The 20,777-nt window shown below is 36.3% G+C and overlaps 2 protein-coding genes across 2 annotated transcripts in view; both read right to left on the bottom strand.

Annotated features, from left to right (window-relative positions):
* Nucleotides 1–6,743: 6,743 nt before the first annotated feature.
* LOC107486000 (uncharacterized) lies at nucleotides 6,744–7,541 on the bottom strand. The gene is made up of 2 exons (XM_016106543.1): nucleotides 7,278–7,541; nucleotides 6,744–7,184 (listed from the first exon to the last, which is right to left on the bottom strand). Exons 1-2 carry the CDS (start codon nucleotides 7,539–7,541, stop codon nucleotides 6,744–6,746), a joined length of 705 nt encoding a protein of 234 aa, XP_015962029.1.
* Nucleotides 7,542–9,639: 2,098 nt separating this feature from the next.
* LOC107486073 (uncharacterized) overlaps nucleotides 9,640–20,777 on the bottom strand; it is a 16,151-nt gene continuing 5,013 nt past the window's right edge. The window contains exons 3-5 of the mRNA XM_016106616.3: nucleotides 16,688–16,783; nucleotides 16,549–16,608; nucleotides 9,640–10,359 (exon numbers count right to left, since the gene is read on the bottom strand). Coding sequence (XP_015962102.1) covers nucleotides 9,763–10,359; nucleotides 16,549–16,608; nucleotides 16,688–16,783 — 753 coding nt within the window. The 3' untranslated portion in view covers nucleotides 9,640–9,762. The remainder of the gene's footprint in view (nucleotides 10,360–16,548; nucleotides 16,609–16,687; nucleotides 16,784–20,777) is intronic.

The raw sequence follows: 20,777 nt of genomic DNA, 5'->3' as shown, positions 1-20,777 counted from the left end.
GTACCCTAGGAAAAAATGTCATCTGTAGAAGTTCTTGCTCAGTGGGTTGATGTTACGGTCTTGGGGGAGAAACCCTTGGTCGATGCCGAGTTCATCACCAACCTTCGTACTCATCATCATATTTGTACTTCTGAGGAGGATGAGCCGAAGTATGAATTGGTGGTCCCGGGTCTGGAAGACCAGGTTTGTTTTGGGAGGGATACTGAGGAGGTCCCTCATTTCTTCTATATATATGAAAGTATGATTATCCGTTTGGGTGTTTTTCTTCCATTTTCTGATTTTGAAATAGCTGTTTTGCGTCACTGCCGAGTTGCTCCTACCCAACTTTACCCCAATTCTTGGGATTTTCTGAAAATTTACCAGTTTATCAGCCACGCCTTAAATTTTCCGACCTCTTTGAGGATTTTCTTCTATCTTTTCCATATGACCAAGCCCTTCAGTGGGCTAAATAACAAGCAGCAATGGGTGTCTTTCCGATCCATACAAGGTCGGAGAGTTTTCACCCTTTTTGATGAATCCTTTCATGACTTTAAAAATTATTTTTTCAAAGTTCAAGGTGTAGAGGGTCACCACCCCTTTTTCCTGGATGAAAATTATGTTCCTCGCTTTCCTCTGTATTGGTTGGAGGCCTCTCCCTGCGAGAAATATGGTTTGGATGACTTGGATGAGGTGGAGGCAGCCATTGTGGGGTTCCTCCAAGAAGTGTGGGGGAGGGCCCCATATCTGGATACCAAAAAATTTCTCCAAGGGTCGCCAGCCTTTGTCCAGACACAATTAGGTAGCCTTTGTCTTTATGCTTTGTTTCCGACTTGTTATCTTGTTTTTCCGACTTGTCTGTATTTTTTGGCTAATAATTGCTTTTTACAGAGATGGCGAAGAAGAGTTCCAGTGAATCTTACCAGAGAGTCCAGGAGGCCAGGGCAAGATTTCGCGCCAGGGCCAGCGGTGCCAGGGTAACTAGCTCCTCTCTTCCTCCTCCTCCTCCTTCTTCTCAAAATTTGGGGACCCCTTCTCGACCTATTGTTATTTCCTCCTCGGCTTCTTCTCAGCCGCCCCCTCCCCCCCGACCTTTTCTTGAGCCAGAGAAGAAGAAGCGTAAGACTTTAGAGTCTTCCTCTTCTTTTGAAGGTGAGGCTAAGGTGGATGTTCCTGCATTTGTCCGGAAACACATCTTCCCCATACCCGTATAGGTACGGATGATGTTTCTGTCCGAAACCACCTCACTATTCTGGCTCAGAAGAGTGTCAGGGCGGCGGCGATGTGCACCAAGTTTCTTGATATCTTTGAGAAGACTCCTCTTAGCTCTCTGGGTTCAACCTCGAGGGTTGAAGAGTTAGAGGAAAGGCTTCTCATGTTTCAGAAACATGAGAAGGAGTTGAAAGAGGAGGTCGCTAAATTGAGGGAGGAAAGGGATGGTCTTCGGGAGAAGGGGAGAAAGTTACAAGCCCAATGCAATATGGAGGAGGGCTTGAGGAAGAAGGCACAGGAGAGTTATTCGAGCTTGTTCAAGGACCTCGTGGAGGTGAGGAAGGACTTGTTGAATTTTCGGACTGCTTACGCCGAGTTGGAGGACTCTATTGCTGAAGGAGCCGATGAAGCTTGGAGGATTTTTAAGGAGCAGGTCGGAGTCCTTGCTCCCGATTTGGATCTCTCTCCTTTGGACCCTGACAAGATTGTCATTGATGGGGCCATTGTGTCTCCTCCCCGCCCTGTATCTGAGTCCGAGTTGAAGACTCGGGGTCAGAGAATCATAGAGTCTCCTCCCCGACCAGACAATGCTCTGAGTTCTTCTGAGACTCCCGAGACTTCTCTTCCAACTCCTGTGGGTGCCCCTCTCCCTGGTCCTGATGGCGTTGCGGCCAATCTTCCTGATTCTGGTGGTGATCCGACTACTCCCGGTGGTGATGTTTAAAAATTTGTTGGCTATATGGGGGCCCGGCCTGTGGGTCCCCTCTTTTTAAACTCTCTTTTTTTATGTTGGTTGTGGTGGTTGACATTTTATTTGGCCTTTTAAGGCCGTAAATAAAATTTTAGAAATACCCTTTTTTGGATAAGGGTTTAAGTTATTTTTCGCGTGCATGCTTTTCTGTTTTGATACTTAGAAAATTTCTTCGACTTTTTCTTGAAAAACCTTTTTCTTTTGGCCTGTCTGTCCTTCTGAGCTTTTTTCGCTTTGAGGACTTAGGACAGTCTTTTGGCCTTTTTTAATAGGCTTTTCGATCTCTTTTTCACTATTCCTTATACTCAACTTTGCGGTTTATTAAGTTTTTATGACTTAGGTTATTTTTGCGATACGTTTTTCTTCTACTCGGTTTTTCATTTCGATTTATGGGTTGAAGTGTTTCTGAGCTTCTCTACTCGGGTTTTCATTTCGACTTATGAGTCGGAGTGTTTCCGAGTTTCTTACGATCAACTTCTATAACATCTTTACACCGACTTGTACCTCGTCGTTTTATCCTGACGACCATCTAGGTCGGTTCATGGGATTTTCACGTTTTGTCGAGCTTAAGTCGGCGCGTTTCGTAGAAAGAAAATAAACGAGAAGGAATTTTTATAAGAGATATTTAAAAAAGATCTTTATTTATTTGGAAAGGTACTTTTACTGCTACTAAGGGCTTTTAGCAACTTATTCCACTTAGGCTCTACTATGATGCCTCGTTAAAAACCCTTCTTCAGAAAAAATCCTTTGTTTTTCGGGAAAAAATCGTGAAGTAGGGAAAAGAGTACATCAGGGAGTAGAGTTCGCTTTTAACTATAGTACCTTTTCATGTTGCAAGCATGCCACGACCTTGGTAACTCGGTGCTGTTTAGGTCGGTCACCTTATAATAACCTTTTCCTAAGACCTCACTAACTTTGTATGGTCCCTTCCAATTAGCAGCGAGTTTTCCTTCTCCCGATTTATTGACTCCAATGTCGTTTCTGATCAAGACTAAGTCGTTTGAGATGAAGCTTCTTCGAATAACTTTTTTGTTGTACCTGGTGGTCATCCTTTGTTTCAACGCTGCTTCTCTTATCTGGGCTTGCTCTCGGACTTCGGGGAGCAGTTCGAGCTCCTCTTTGTGCCCCTGTATGTTTCCGACATCATCATGGAGAATCATCCTTGGACTTTGTTTGCTGATTTCTACTGGTATCATGGCTTCTACGCCGTAGACGAGTCGGAAGGGCGTTTCTCCAGTGGCAGATTGTGGCGTTGTTCGGTAGGCCCATAACACTTGTGGGAGCTCTTCAGCCCAGGCTCCCTTTGCATCTTGTAGTCTTTTCTTTAGTCCTGCCAGTATGACTTTGTTGGCTGCTTCGGCTTGTCCGCTCGCTTGCGGATGTTCCACCGAGGTGAACTGGTGTTTGATCTTCATACTGGCCACCAGACTTTTGAAGGTAGAGTCGGTGAATTGGGTTCCGTTGTCTGTAGTAATGGAATAGGGTATTCCAAACCTTGTGATGATATTTTTGTAGAGGAACCTCCGACTTCTCTGGGCTGTGATGGTGGCTAATGATTCTGCTTCTATCCACTTTGTGAAGTAGTCTATTCCTACAATCAAGTATTTGACTTGTCTTGGGGCCTGGGGAAAAGGACCTAACAGATCCATCCCCCATTTTGCAAAGGGCCATGGAGAAGTTATGCTGATTAGCTCCTCGGGGGGAGCCACGTGAAAATTCGCGTGCATTTGGCATGGCCGGCACTTTTTCACAAATTCTATGGCATCTTTTTGCAAGGTCGGCCAGTAGAATCCAGCTCGGATTACTTTCCTGGCTAGTGACCTGGCTCCGAGATGGTTTCCGCAGATCCCATTATGAACCTCCTCTAATACCTCAGTGGTCCTTGAGGTCGGTACGCACTTCAACAATGGTGTTGATATTCCTCTTTTATAAAGGATATTTTTCACCAGAGTGTAATGTTGTGCTTCCCTCCGGATTTTCTTAATCTCTTTTTTCTCTTTGAGGAGGATGTCGAACTTTAGGTATTCGACCAAGGGATTCATCCATCCGAGGTTTAGCCCAGTTACCTCTAGGACATCTCGTTTGTTCTCTTCTTTTACTACCGAGGGTTCTTGGAGAGTTTCCTGGATCAGGCTTCTGTTATTCCCTCCCGGTTTGGTGCTTGCTAACTTGGAGAGGGCATCTGCTCTGCTATTGAGATCCCGAGTTATATGCTTAACTTCGGTTTCCGCAAAGTGCCCTAAGTATTCCAAGGTTTTTTCCAAGTACCTTTTCATGTTCGGGTCTTTAGCCTGATACTCTCCATTTATCTGGGAGGTCACCACTTGAGAGTCGCTGTATATCACCACTTTTGTTGCACCGACCTCTTCTGCCAGTTTCAACCCTGCAATCAGGGCTTTATACTCTGCTTGATTATTTGAAGCTGGGAATTCAAATTTGAGGGATACCTCTATTTGGGTTCCCCTTTCGTCGGCCAGTATTATGCCTGCACCGCTTCCTGTCTTGTTTGAGGATCTATCTACATAAAGTTCCCATGTAGTTGGCTTCTCTTGATCTCCCGCATATTCTGCTATGAAGTCGGTGAGGCATTGGGCTTTGATCGTTGTCCGAGTTTCATACTTTAAGTCAAACTCAGAGAGTTCTATTGCCCATTGAACCATTCTTCCTGCAACATCCGTCTTCTGGAGGATTTACTTCATGGGCTGGTTCGTTCGGACTCTTATAGTATGTGCTTGAAAATAAGGCCATAGCCTTTGTGAGGCTATTACTAAGGAATAGGCAAACTTCTCTAGTTTGTGGTACCTTAGCTCGGAGCCCTGCAAGACTTTGCTAATGAAGTAAACCGGATGCTGTCCGACCTCGTCCTCCCTTATCAGGGCTGATGCGACAACTTTGTCTGCTACGGACAAATATAGGACGAGATCTTCCCCGACTAGAGGTCGGGTCAGGATTGGTGGTTGGCTCAGGAATCTTTTGAACTCTTGGAATGCTTCTTCGCATTCTGGAGTCCATTCGAACTGGCATCCCTTTCTTAGTAAAGAAAATAGTGGAAGGGATTTGAGTGCTGATCTTGCCAAGAACCTGGAGAGGGCTGCTAGTCGGCCATTCAATTGTTGGACCTCTCTTAGGCAGGTCGGGTTCTTTATTTCAAGGATGGCTTTACACTTATCGGGATTTGCTTCGATCCCTCTCTGTGTTAGCATGAACCCTAGAAGTTTTTCAGCCTCCACCGCGAAGGTACACTTTGCGGGATTTAGCCTCATCCCGTGCAACCTTATGGTGTCGAAGACTTGCGAGAGGTCTGTCAAGAGATCAGCTTCTTCCTTAGTTTTCACTAGCATGTCGTCTACGTAGACTTCCATTAAGCTCCCAAGGTGAGGGGCAAACACCTTGTTCATCAGCCTTTGGTATGTGGCCCCTGTATTTTTTAGTCCAAATGGCATGACCACGTAGCAGAAATTTGCTCGGGGCGTGATGAACGATGTTTTCTCTTGGTCTAGCTCATACATAGGGATTTGGTTATATCCCGAGTAGGCATCCATGAACGACAAGTATTGATACCCCGAGCTAGAGTCTACTAGGGCGTCAATACTTGGAAGTGGATAAGGGTCCTTAGGACATGCTTTATTTAAGTCGGTGTAGTCGACACACATTCTCCATTTGCCGTTTTGCTTCTTGACAAGCACTACATTTGCTAGCCATGTTGGATATTTGACTTCTCTGATGAAGCCGGCTTCTAGGAGTGCCTGTACTTGCTCTTCCACCGCTAGAGCTCGTTTAGGGCCAAGCTTGCGCCTTTTCTGTTGTACAGGTTGGGATCCTGGATACACCGAGAGCTTGTGGGACATAAGCTCGGGATCTATCCCAGGCATGTCGGAGGCTTTCCAGGCAAAGAGGTCAGAGTTGTCTTTTAGGAGTTTAGTCAACCCTTGCTTCAGGGTTTCCCCTAGGTTGGCTCCTATGTTGGTATTTTTTCCTTCCTCTTTGCCGACCTGTATTTCCTCGGTTTTTTCTCCTGGCTGTGGTCGCAACTCTTCTTTGGCCCTTGCTCCACCGAGTTTTATGGTGTTGACTTCTTTTCCTTTTCCCCTTAGGTTCAGGCTTTCATTGTAGCACTTTCTTGCCAATTTCTGGTCCCCACGCACCGTTGCTATCCCCGCTGATGTCGGGAATTTCATGCAGAGATGCGGGGTAGATACCACTGCTCCTAGTCGGTTTAGGGTAGCTCTTTCGATTAGGGCATTATACGCTGACCCCACGTTGATGACTATGAAGCCTATGTTCAGAGTTTTGGATTTTTCTCCTTTTCCAAAAGTAGTGTGGAGGGGCAGAAAACCCAATGGTTTTATTGGTGTATCGCCTAGCCCATACAAGGTGTCGGGGTAGGCTCTCAGCTCCCTTTCATCAAGCCCTAGTTTATCAAACGCAGGCTTGAAAAGGATGTCTGCTGAACTTCCTTGGTCCACCAGAGTTCTGTGGAGATGGGCGTTGGCTAGGATCATGGTTATTACCACCGGATCATCGTGTCCAGGGATTATTCCTTGCCCATCTTCCTTTGTGAATGAGATGGTAGGAAGGTCGGGCGATTCACTTCCGACCTGGTAGATTCGCTTGAGGTGTCTTTTGCGAGAGGACTTGGTGAGCCCCCTTCCCGCGAATCTGCCTGAGATCATATGTATATGTCTCTCCGGAGTCTGTGGGGGTGGGTCTCTTCTGTCCGCATCACCTCGCTTTCTCTTTCCATGATTGTCCGACCTCTCCATGAGATATCTATCAAGTCGGACTTCTCTGGCCAGCTTTTCTATCACATTCTTGAGTTCGTAACAGTCATTTGTTGAGTAACCATATATTTTATGGTACTCGCAGTAGTCGCTGCGGCTCCCCCTTTTTTATTCTTGATGGGTCTGGGAGGCGGCAGCCTTTCGGTATTGCAAATTTCTCTGTATACGTCCACTATGAAAACCTTTAGAGGAGTATAAGAGTGATATTTCCTGGGTCTGTCGAGACCGAGGTCTTCTTTCTTCTTTGGCTCCTTCTCCCTGTCTTTTATCGAGGGGAGGTGCCCAGGTCGCCAGCTTGACTCTTTTAGTCTGGCGTTTTTCTCCATGTTGATGTACTTCTCAGCTCTTTCTTGTACATCACTCAAGGAGGCGGGGTGTCTTTTTGATATGGACTGTGAGAAGGGTCCTTCTCTAAGCCCATTTACCAGCCCCATAATGACTGCCTCGGTGGGCAGGTCTTGAATCTTTAAGCATACTTTGTTGAATCTTTCCATATAATCCCGTAGAGGTTCTCCGACCTCCTGTTTTATCCCCAGGAGGCTCGGTGCATGCTTTACCTTGTCTTTCTGAATGGAGAACCGCATTAGGAATTTTCTCAAGAGGTCTTCAAAGCTAGTGACCGACCTTGGAGGTAGGCTATCGAACCACTTCATTGCTGCTTTCAATAAGGTGGTCGGGAAAGCTTTGCAGCGTGTTGCATCAGAAGCATCAGCCAGATACATCCGACTTTTAAAGTTGCTTAAATGATGCTTTGGATCTGTGGTTCCATCATAGAAGTCCATGTCGGGGCTTTTAAAGTTTCTTGGAACTTTTGCCTTCATTATGTCCTCACTAAAGGGGTCCTCCCCTTCTGGGGGTAACTCTTCTCGGTCGCCGTGGAAGTTTCGACTTTTGAGGGAGGATTCTAACTTAAGAGTTTTTCTTCTAACTCTTTTCGTCATTCCATCTCCTCTCTTAAGTGATTTTCTATTTCCCTTTGTCGCTCCCGCTCCTGTTCCAGTTGTTCCAAGCGACCTTGGTGGCCATGGAATAGCCCCGTTAGTTCGGTTGCATGAGGTGGCCCATCCTTTTCCGATTCACACCCCTCGGAGGAGTTCATCTTCGGATTTTTAAATCCGGAGGTGCCTTCCCTATGTTGGTCGTTGGTTCCCTGGTGCAGGGTTAGGTCTGCGTCATTGTTTCCGGTATCTAGATTCTCCTGCTCAGAATCTGATGCCACATGACCATCTTCCTGTGACATGTCCGCAATTACTGGTTGATCACTCGGGTCTCCGGCAACGGCGCCAATGTTACGGTGGGTAACCGGAGATTAATGGGTTGGACAAGTTTGGCTGGCCCAATCGTCTCAACAATGAAACGTCCAAGTGAGTTGGTGATCCAAGACTCCCGTCCGACTTGTGTAAGGGAGAATGGGGGGTGGTACCTACAAAGACACTCCGATGCCAAAGTCAGCAAAGGGGTAAAATAGGTCTAGAGAGTATTGGGCTTCTGGGATACCTGAGAGGTGTCAGTGTATTTATAGGGGTGAACCCATAACCACCGCTGAAGTAGTTCCGCCTTTTAAGGTGGATAACCGTTCCTTTATCTTAGGGAGGTTGAGATATGACTCATGGAAGTAGGTAGAGAGATTTTAGGGGCAGTTACTCATTGGAATGAGTGATTATCTGCCAGCTAATCTTCGTCCCCGACTTCTTTAGGGTTAGTCGTGATAAGAACCGACTTCGTAGGGAGGAAGTCGGTACAAGGCGAAGCTCAACCCTTTTGGGTTGGGTCTTTTGTTGGGACCTAGGTCTTATCGTTGAGTCAGGGTATGAACAATTTTCATAGCATGAGAAACAATTAATAATTTTTTTTTGCCAGGGAAAGTACATGCAAAAAAGTAAAATGCTCCATTTTCTATTTCCAAATTCTAATTACAGCCAATTATTCCAACTGGGTTATGTATCATTTGCAAGCAAATTCCATCTCTTTCTAGCTGTATTTTTTATCATAACCACTTGCTTCCTTGTAATCTACTATTTGATTTCAGGTACCAAATTTGAGACTCGGTCATCAATTTAATGTTTCACATTGATGATTAATTCAACTCATTTTGTGTGTCCCTAGAGAATGTTACAAATAATCATAAGTCCTAATACATTTGGATAGTTAATAGTGATATGTAAGAAAAAACTGGTCAAAACCCTTTATCTCAATAAATAAATTAGTCATTGTTGTGAAGCTGGATATTGTAAAAGACCAAAATGCTATAGATTTTTAATATATATTGCAAGAAAATCAATATTGTCGATGGTAAATATCCTACTGAGTGAGAGATTTGCTCTTTTACTGAGAAAGGATGCTATAAGTCCAATGTAAAATAAATGTGGCATATGTGGCTGTGTTTGCTGTTTCTACTCTTGTCTTTGTAATTTGAAGTTGTACTGCTTTGACCTCGGTGCAGTACTATGATGTTTTGCTGTTGGTAACTTCTTATAAGTTGGATTGTGTACCAAACTTTGTGCTTGATTATTTAATGCTTGGAATATCTTATATATATCATAGAGTGTATGATTTTATCCTCTGGATTTCAGTTGATCGGAGATAGAAATATTTGCCCCTTTTGAAGAATATAAGCATAGATATCCGTGCGCTGTGATACGACGTTGCTAAGTTTTCTCAAATGTGGTTCAGTTTACAGTTTAGTAATGGTTTTAGAATCTTGTTCTTTAAACCATACACATAAATGTAACATTGGTTGTGTCTCCACTTTCAATTATTTGATGCAAATAGCAAGAAATGTACACCGGAGACATAGTATCTTAGGTGCTGAATTTTAAGACTAAGTGATATAATTTTGGGAAGAAGAAAAATGGAAAGGCTTAATTAGAATGACGGTCCTATAGTTTGCCGTGTATTTTTGTCAATTTAGTCGTAATATACTGTGGAAGAAACCAGTAAAGAGTAAACCATATTATTCCACAACAGTTCCAAAGTAGCATAAAACAGAACATAATACTGTATCATCTTTTATAATGGATCCAATGAGTCTGACGTAAATTATTAAGCCACAGCTTCTAACAGATCACCGAGTTTAACGTTCTCTTGCTTCTTCTTTCTCCCCGGTCCTCTTCTTTCAAATATCTTTCTCCAGCTTATATAAAGGGCCGCCAATATCACCAAACCAAGAATCAGAGAGAAACCAAGGGCAAATAAGATAACGAACCTTATAAGCGAAGCCTTGAATGTGGCGCACTCAACATGAACCCCGGAAGCTCTACGACCCATTTCAGGGAAATAGGAGAGCGATGCAGGTACCACCAGGAACATGACAATGAAAATCTGCAGCTCAATATGGAGGGGGAGAACGAGAAGAATGAGCACAACACAGCATATGGCGAAGATTGTGATCTGTGCTATCTCTGGAAAGAACATGAAAAATGCTTCAGAGCAACTTAGGAGGAGGTGTTGTGAGTTTCCTCTGTATTGGACTTGGAATGGAGCCAATTGATTGACTACATCTCTGAGGAACATAGCGCAGTAGGTGAGCAGAGCAAGCCGGAGTGCAGAAGGAATAGCAATCACTTTCTGGTATACGTGCGATCGAAAGATCAGCTTCTGATGATCATCAACACCCTCTTGTTGCTTTTTCTTGTTTGCCTGATAAGAATAGTAATAGTAAAAAGTGAAACTTGAATGATTGTTTAGAGAAAGATAAGACATTTAATTATGTGGAAAAACTACTATTTCTAGTGAAGAATGTTTAAAAACTACTATTTTCCTCAAAATTGTATCCATACAAAAATAAATTTTGACAAAATTATCTAAATAATAAATTTTAGTTTATTCCATTAAAAACTAGCAAAGATTCTTAAATTATCCTCATCTCCCCTACCATCACATTTACATCCCACCCCAAACCCCAACCCTACTCACCATCCCTTACACTTCCGCCATTGCCACCACTCTCTCACTGTCATTCTTATTGGATCTTGTTTTGTCCAGACTCTTACTTACCGAGTTACTGTTACTATTCACCTTAAACCACCACCACCACTACCACCAACAAGTCAACAACAACAAATTTAGAAGTAGATTTAATAATAATAACAACAGAAATAAAGATAAATTACTATTTTGGTTTTTAACCTTTCAATCAGTCTCAAATTTTTAAGAGTTATACTAGACATACAAGTCTTTTTGGCTTACAAGTCTTATAAGTTGGGCCAAGTCTAACAAAAATTATATTTACCCACTGGAGCGTGATAACACGCGCGTCACTCAACCGTTTCCAAAGCGCGCTCTCATTCCCCATTATGGAAGATACTTCTTCTTCTTTACGTTCCTCCTTCTTCTTCTCCTTTTTTTGGGTTTCTCCTTCTTTTTCTTCGCGTATTTCATCTTCATCATTGTTTTTTTTATTATTGTTGCTGCATTTTTCTCCTCCTCTCATTTCTATTGATTTTGCAATATTATGTATTTTTTTTCTTCTTTGTTTGATTTTTTCTCTCAAGAAAAATTATAAGAAAACGAATTAAGAAGATAAAGAAGAAGAAGCAGTAGAAGATAAAGAGAAGGAAAATGAAGAGTTTTGAATTATGCAAAACTTATAAGAATAAAAATACACCCAAAATTCTTAAAATACACTCAAATATCTTCGTGTTACATACAAATTTGCTGCAAATACAGAAAAATATTTTCCCTAATATTGCGTTTTTTTCTTCTTCTTTTTCTCTTTATTTCTTTCTTTTTTTAGTTAAAAGAATCTAAGTTCATCATCTTCCAAGTAATTCTGCAGTATTATATGTTTCTTCTTCATCTTTGTTTGATTTTTTTGTTTTGATTCTTGTTAAGAGAGTAAAACAAGAAGAAATTTGAGAAGGTAAAATAAAAAGGAAAAGATGAATAAGAAAAAAAAGATGGTGATGATGATAAAAAAAAAAGGAACAGTAGAAGATGAAAAGGAGGAAGAGAAAGAATTTTGAATTATGCATAACTTATCAGAATAAAAATACACCAAAAAATTCTTAAAATACACCCAAATATGTTCGTGTTACACCTAAATTTGCTGCAAATACAGAAAATTATTTCCTCTAATGCTGCATTTTTTCTTATTTTTCCTTATTTCTTTCTTTCTTTTAGTTAAATGAATGTAAGTTCATCCTCTTCTAAATAATTCTGCAACATTATGTGTTGCTTCTTCTTCTTTGTTTAATTTTTTTGTTTTTATTCTTGTTAAGAGAGTAAAACAAGAAGAAACTTGATAAGGTAAAATAAAAAGGAAAAGATGAATAAGAAAAAAAAGAAGAAGAAGATGGTGATAATGATAAAAAAAAGAAGAAACAGTAGAAGATGAGAAGGAGGAAGAGAAAGGATTTTGAATTATGCAGAATTTATCAGAATAAAAATACATCTAAAAATTCTTAAAATAAATCCAAATATCTTCGTGTTACACCCAAATTTGCTGCAGAAATATATTTTTTCTAATGCTATATTTTTTCTTCTAAATTGAACTACACCTTAGCCACTTGATTGGATTCAAAACAATAATCAATTTTGTTCTGATTCAATTGACAATCTGAACCTGAATTATTTATTATCGTCAACAACGAAATAACTGATGATGAAGGAGAAAGAAAAAAAAGAAAAGATGAGAAGAAATTTCAATAAAAAAAAAAAGAAGGAGGAGGAAGAGGAAGAGGTGGTACTGATGACAATGATAACGAGAAAGAAAAATTACGAAAGAGAAGAAGAAGAGGCACAGAAGAAGAAGAAGAATGGAGAAAGAAGAAGATAAAGAAGAGGCACGGAAAAAAACGTGAAAGCACGTGAATATAAATGACTTGTATGAGAAAACGTTTGTATATGGAGAATAACTCAATTTTTAAATGGTTCAACTAGGGTTGACACTTGGCAGTGGGACGGTTAAGAACCAGTTTTTGTCCTATCCCGTCCCGCCCCTGTTTTACTTATTTTTTATCAGCCATCACTACTTACAAATAGTAAATTGCTGTACTCTAACCCACTCCTATAAAAATTAAATAACACTTTAATTTATATATATATATATATATATTAAGATAAAAATCAAAATTTATAAATAAATTAAAATACAAATATAAAATTCATACAATATCAAATAACTTGAAATTCAAATAAAAACTAACACCTGATCACTACAAATTTAACACCATAATCAAGAAATTGCAACATTAAATATAAATGAGTCTTCAATCCTTATTCTTTATCACTTTTCAACTCTTCATAAAATTATTGGTTAGTTAAAATAAATAAATAAATCATATTTTGAATATAAAATATTTATTAAATAATGATAATACATGAATAATATAAAAATATATAACAAATTGAACATGTTATAAGTATAATCACAAATAAAATAATAACATTATAGCATATTGTGCGGTTTGTATGGAATTGTATCGGTTATGAAAAGTAGATTCGAAATCTGATCCGATTCAGTGGTTTGTAAAAAATAGAATCCAATCAAATCCAAATTAGTATGGTTTTAATCGATTTTCAATTTAAAATAGATTGAATCAACGGTTTAATTTGAATCGGTTTAAATTTGAACATCCCTACTTGTTAGTCCATCCGTCCAGATAAAAACACGCCTTTGCACCGGGGCAAATTATTACCTGTCCCGACCGAGTAGTGCAGATCAGGTACCCGTAGGTTCAGATGTTCTTGCGGTTTAATGTTATTGCACTATTAAATTTGACACGAACAATTAACATATAGAAGAGGCAATAATATTCGATTTGATTATGTAATTGATTGTTAGAATTTGAAATTTTATAAAAAGAAAAATGAAAAGAAAAATATTATAAAAAAATTTTAATTATATTTTTTTAACATACAAAAATAAAAAGATATAATTTAACTAAAAATATTGTTAAAGTTAACGAAATTCATTCCATTAATATTTATATCAATTTTAAAACTTGAACAATATTAAATTTATTTAAAATTTTTAAAAATTAAAATAAAACATTTAAAATATTAAAAGGCCAATTATGATTTAATCCAAATTTTATGGGTTAAAATAGTGTTTGTCCCTAGAAATAAAAATAGTGCTAGATTAAACAAAAAAAAATTGAATGTAAAGCAGAACAAAGACGGTGAGGTAGTAAGATTCGTTAGAGATGGAAAAGGTGGAGGTAATTAGGGGTGTTTGCGGTGCGATTTGGATTGATTTTGAGTAAAAAATTTATCTGATTCGAACACTAATTTTACTTGTGGTGCGGTTTAAATTGGATGATTTTTTTTTTTAAAAATTCAATCCGATTCGATTCAATTTCAAGCAGTTTGGATTGGATTGAATTTACGGTTTTGTAAATTAAAAAAATTAAATATATATAAGAAGTCTCAACCTCAAATTTTAAATAATCAACAATGATATAATAAGTGTCAACAATATCTTAAAAAGCTAATGATACATAACAATAGAAATAAAATTATAAGTTAGATAAAATAAATAAATAAATCACATTTTTAACATAAAATATTTATTAAATAATAATAATACATGGATAATATAAAAATGTATAACAAATTATACATGTTATAAGTATAATTATAAATATAATAATAAAATAATAATATTATAGCACATTATGCGGTTTAAATTAGATTGAATCGGTTATGAAAAGTAGATCTAAAATCTGATCCAATCCAACAATTTGCTAAAAATAGAATCTAATCAAATATGAATTAGTACGATTTTAATCAATTTTCGATTTGATTTGAATCGGATTAGATGAACAGTTAAATTTGAATCGGTTTGAATTTAAACATCTAGATCTAGAAGTAATGTGGCAGCGGCATTGACTCCTTACAAGACAAAGGAAGAGGAGGACGCAGCCTTTTTGAGGCTCGGATCGGTGAAGGTGGAGCGATGCGGCTACATCAATAGGAATCACTCCGAGCATTGCGAGCGTCATTCCAACCTCAGCTTCCTACCATACTCTCTCGTCAGCCTCCCACAGAGCGTAAGCTGTGGCGACTCACCTTACTGAATCCTCCGCCTAAAGACGAAGCTCCGACACTAGGCGCTTTAGGTCTTCAACATCCTCTTCCTTCTTCTTCATCTCAGCTTCCGCATGCGCCTCTAAATCTGCCATGCTCAGGAGATTCAAAAGCTTTTTAGACCTCACATTGCACTTCGGATTAGGTTTGGATCTTCAGAGTCGGATTCAGATATCTCAGTTGAGGAAGCTGAATTGGTGTGGTTACTACGGTGGTAAGTAACGTCACCGCAGCTAAGGGCGTTGAAGATAATGTGATGGTTGTGGTGAAGTTGGAGGTGAAGGAGGAAGTGGTGGTAAAGTTGGTGAGAAAAAGTTGAAATTGGGGACAGAAAAGAACAATGCTAGGACTGCAGCGATGGCTGGTATAATGGGGAAGATTAGGAGACTGGTAGTGGCAGTGGTGCGTGAGGAGTGGCGGTGGTGGGATGGGGAGGAAATAGTGTGGCATGGCAACGGTGAAGTGGCTTAATGGTGAGAAAGGAGAATAAGAAAGGAAGCTGTGATGGTGATCATGGTGGACATGTCTAAAGATAGTTTGAGGATTCTAAGTATTTGTATACCAACATCCTCAGCAATGAATAAAAATATAATATATATTTGTTTAGTGTAAAAATTATATCAAACACTATTAATATAATTTTTTATAAATTAAATACTCCAAAAAATTAATTTTCGAAGCTTCCCAAAGGACCCTAGATCATTCTGAAGTCAAGACATATAGCTTTTAACAGCAATGACACATATATCCATCATTTCTACTTCTTTTGCGTGCAATCATGTATAGCATGTATCCACACAAATGAAAATGTAGTCCCCATTAAAAGAGCACGCCACCACTAGCAGTTGATTTGTTCCAGTTTGACACGGACCACGCTCCATACCGGCCGTCCAATTTCTTGGTCACCTTCATTCTCATTTTTTATGCATTTTTGTTTAGGAGAAGAAAAAAGAAGGGATCCCATCCTTTTAGGCATTGTTTAAATGGAGGTTGGAGAATAAGATAAAAAAAGAAGAAAAAAAAAAATTGTTGTTTAGACGAAGAAAAAATAAATAAAAAATAAATTTTGTTTAGATGAAAGAAAAAATAAAAAAAATTATAATAGAATAAAATTATATTAATATCTTTATTTATATTATATATAAATTATAATTTATTATTATTTTTTTTATGTTATACAAAATATAAGTTTATAATTTACTGACTTTTCATCAATTTTCTTTAATCACAAAATAAAATCTCCTTAGCTCCACAAGTGCACATCGATTGTTGCATGAAAGCGGGAATCCTTTATGAGGGTAGAAAGAGAATAGAAAAACAAATTCAGCTGAGAAGTGGTTTAGCGTGCTTCATCACTTTGCGGACCTACCGCAGATATGCAGGGCTTTTTGGCGAATTACTTATTTTCTTAACTGAAATTCAGTTTTAGATTAATAATTTAATATATAAATAAATTTTCTGGCAATATTACTAGCTTTAGCACCCGAAACGTGGGTCTCCAACAAACAGATAAGATTAATCTTGTGCTGACGCCAGACATCTTTTAAAAGATATTGTAGCGCATGATATTTAATCTCAAAAATCATTTTATTCATAGAGCGACTTCAGAAAAACGGGAAGCAATAAAAAAATATATTTTTTTTTACACTGTTATGAAAAGAAATTGCCATTTCGATGAAATGAAACAAGAGTATAACTATATTTAAGTACGAATCAGCATGATTAGATTTAAAGAAGAAAATGAAATTAATGGATCAGTAAAAGTAAAGCATGGGTAATAAAAAGATGAAGATAACTCACCCCATTGATAAAGCCTTCTTTGAGGACTTCGTAACGATATCGTTGATACAACTCCATCAACTGCAAGATGCAAATTATATACTAAGTTGCCAGATTAGGGTGAAGGTTTTTTCTTGGAGTAAAATAAAGAGATACTTACAAGGAGAATTATCATGCGGAACAATATACTGTTACTCTTCTCCTTTAGCATTGTGTTATTATTGCCAGCAGGCTCTTCATCTGATGGATTACATACCTGTTGCCAAAATTTGAAGGGGATATGGCATTGGCAGACACCAACCATAACCATCAAGATTATTTCTTTTGTAATTTTATGAATTAAATAACTGTTTTAGAAGTATCTACAAATCATTCAAAATGAATAAAGGTTGACTTTAGTTTCGCAAGTTGTATTATAAAAAAAAGGAGCTATTTTAAGTACTTTTTCAAATAAATAATTAAATTATATATTTACTTATATATTTAAAATAATTTAATTTTTACACTATTATTTAATTTTTAAGAAGTGATTCAAAAGTATCCTGAAAAGATGAAGTAACAAGGCACGGAATTCGGTGGTCTAGGAACCTTTGGATCACTTAGTGGTCCAAGTAGAAAACATGTTTTTAGAGTTTTTTTATCAATTGCTATGTAGTTCTTGAACTAATTTTAATTACAAATTAATCCCATATATTTTATTTAATTATAAAAATAGTTTTTATTTTATAAATTATTATTTTATCAATTATCTATTATATTTATTAACACCAAATCGTGTTTCCTTGAAATTCAATCGATTGGTTTTTCAAAACAATCGATTGAATGATAACTCAATCGATTGGTTTACACTATATCATAAAACAATCGATTGAAAGTTGTAAGGTAGAATGGTAAAAAGTTTAAACCAATCGATTGTTTATACTTTCCAATGAATGAATGCCTCAAAACAATCGATTGTTGTTGTTACTCAATCGACTGAGTTCACGAAAACAACATGAATTTGCCAAATACAATCGATTGGAAAGTGATGACATTGAAGTTTTAGCCAAATTCAATCGATTGGTATGTAATCCAATCGATTGGAAGGTGATGAAGTTGAATGTTTTGCCAATTTCAATCGATTGGTAATGGTACCCAATCGATTGAAATGTGATCTGCGGTTATTTCAATCTTGTTATCTTTTTAGAAATTATCTTATTATTCATCTATCTTATCTTTAAAATTCTATCTTCAATTTTTTCTTTTTTATTTTTATGTAGATAAACTAATCTTATCTTTTCCTTAATATTAACATTATAAATTGGTGAATAATCCATCACTAATTATTCAATCCCACCATTGAAATCGTGTATCATTTTCTTTGATTATAAAAAATTTAATTGTTTTTCTTTGGAACATCCATCTACTCAATATCCAATTTTTTTAAATTTCATCCGTCTATTTAATATCCACTATTTCTTCATCGTTGATTACCGTTGCAGCAATCAGCAAAGGTCCAATCAAGTTTTTCATTGTAGTGTTCAAAAAATAAACCATCGTTTTGATTACAAAATCGAGGTCAGTGAATAGAATCTCTAATTTTGCAATTATTCTGTTCGATACTTTATTCGTGAAATTGATTGTGTAAGAAAAAAATATTTTTTTATCTTTTATTAATTCACAAAAATTGAGAAATACTAAAAAGTAAATAGATGTTATTATTTTTTATTATTAATTAATTAGCTAGCAATCAGGGACGGACCTAGAGGGGGCGAGTAGTGGCTTCGACACCCCAAAATTTTAAGAAACTATACTTATCTATAACAATTTATATTAGGAATACAGAGAGTTAGGTGTCGATTATTTTTTTCCTATTTTACCCCTATTTTACCCCATGACAGAATGATGTAACTACTCGTTAAGATATTCTTATTGGATGTAAATTATTGTTACAAATATTTTTATTAAGATATGTTTAGAAGGAATAAAAATAGAATAGTTCAATAAGGATTAATTTTTAAAAAAAAATAAATTTACACTAATAATTTTTCTCTTCAAATTATTAACGTACTTTTCTAATATACTCTAAGTACCTACACAATATATAATATCAATTAGCGTTCAAATTTAGGTTCCAATATTATTATTAACGAGAGAGATTTATTAATTTTTTAAAAAAATACATACAATAAGTTTTGTATCAATATATCATGATTCATTTTAAAAATAATATTTATTCATCTAGGTTATAGAGTGTCTTGAAAAATCATATTTAAATAAGTATTCTATTTTTTAACTATTTTATATTTTTAGATTAAAAACTTTGTATTTTTTTATTCAATCTTTATTTTTAAGTTTTATTTTAATTATCTTATTCAAAACTATTAATATGAAATTTTATTTTGTAGGAGTCTTATTCAAAATATTAATATAAAATTTTATTTTGTAGGATAAATAAAAAAATGAGATTTTTTTAATAAATTAAATTATTGACAAACTTACTTATTATAAAAGAAGTTAAGTATATTTCTTGATTATAAGAATACATATAATTCACTTTTGATTGTAATCACAATAAATATAAATTTATCCAATTTTTTAAAATTTACATTAATTATTAAAATTATAACATAATGAATGTACTCCTATACACATTTTTTCTTATTTTTGTACTTTATTTTAATTTTGTTAAACAAAAAAGTTTAAATATTATTTACTTTTAATTTTTAATTTTTACCACAACTTCGTGTGTATTAAATAATTTTTTCATTGGACATTTTTAAGATGTCAGATATATTTACAGACACTGAGATGAATGAGCAATACCATGAGGACGATGACTTTAACCAACAAGAAGAGCTAGTAAGTGACCAAGATACGATGGCTTTCAAATTTCAATCGATTGGATTACATTACCAATCGATTGAATTTGGCAAAAAGTTCAATGTCATCACTTTTTAATCGATTGGATTGCATTACCAATCGATTGAATTTGGAAAAAATTCAAAGTCATCACATTTCAATCGATTGGGTACCATTACCAATCGATTGAAATTGGCAAAACATTCAACTTTATCACCTCCCAATCGATTGAATTTGGCTAAAAACTCCAATTAACTTCATCACCTTCCAATCGATTGGATTACATTACCAATCGATTGAATTCGACTAAAACTCCAATGTCATCACTTTCCAATCGATTGTATTTGGCAAATCCATGTTGTTTTCGTGAACTCAATCGATTGAGTAACAACAACAATCGATTGTTTTGAGGCATTCATTCGATTGGAAAGTATAAACAATCGATTGGTTTAAGCTTTTTACCATTCTACCTTACAACTTTCAATCGATTATTTTGTGGTATAGTGTAAACCAATCGATTGATTTCAAGGAAATACAATTTGGAAGCCATGGACGAACGTAACGAGATCAAAATTAATTGGAATTATTAGGATGAATGGAGGATATAATTGGTTGTTATTTTTGTATTTGATTGTTAATAAATATAATAGATAATTGATAAAATAATAATTTATAAAATAAAAAACTATTTTTATAATTAAATAAAATATATGGGATTAATTTATAATTAAAATTAGTTCAAAGACTACATAGCAATTGATAAAAAAACTCTAAAAACATGTATTTTACTTGGACCACTAAGTGGTCCAAAGGTTCTTGGACCACCGAATCCTGAGCCAAGTAACAAATCATTAAAAATGGAATAAAGGTTGACTTCAGTAAGTTCAGTTTCGCAAGGTGCCGGCCCCCGCCGCGGGGGAAAAAAAAAGTGAGTTATGTTAATGCTCTGAATTTAAAAAGCAAACTTCTTTATCTCGAATATAATTTTGTTATTGCTTCATGATTTTTTTTTTATTTACAAGTCTTTTGGAGTTTGGACAACTACATATCTATTTTTCTCCTTTTTTTTCTTAGAAAAAGTTATTAGAAGACAATTTTTTTTATTTATCTTGCATTTGAGTTATCATTCACTAACTCGCTCACCATATCTTTTACGAAAATATTTTCTTATATTATTCTCTTTTCTTAAATTAGTAACTATAGTTGGTCAAACTAGTTAGATGATCATATATAAAATAATTTATATGGTTAGTGTATTAAAATTAAAATTTATTAAAAATTATAAATAATAATTTGAATAATTATCTAAATCAATTATAAAATTTTTAAAATTAAATACTTTAATCTTTTAAATTTCATCAAAATTTAGTTATTATTATTATTATAATTTTTACATCATTTCAATGTAA

Source organism: Arachis duranensis, chromosome 4 (assembly GCF_000817695.3).
Source record: "Arachis duranensis cultivar V14167 chromosome 4, aradu.V14167.gnm2.J7QH, whole genome shotgun sequence".
NCBI lineage: Eukaryota > Viridiplantae > Streptophyta > Magnoliopsida > Fabales > Fabaceae > Arachis > Arachis duranensis.
The sequence above is the reverse complement of the archived record's forward strand: the minus strand, read 5'-3'. Positions and strand labels throughout refer to the sequence as shown.

Bases quoted from the DNA above. Each gene is read 5' to 3' on its own strand.
- LOC107486000 (XM_016106543.1), bottom strand. From the start codon at position 7,541: ATGAAGGCAAAAGTTCCAAGAAACTTTAAAAGCCCCGACATGGACTTC. The intron at 7,185-7,277 runs GTAAAGCATGCA...GTATGCTTAAAG, and splicing joins TCTCCATTCAGAAAGACAAG to ATTCAAGACCTGCCCACCGA.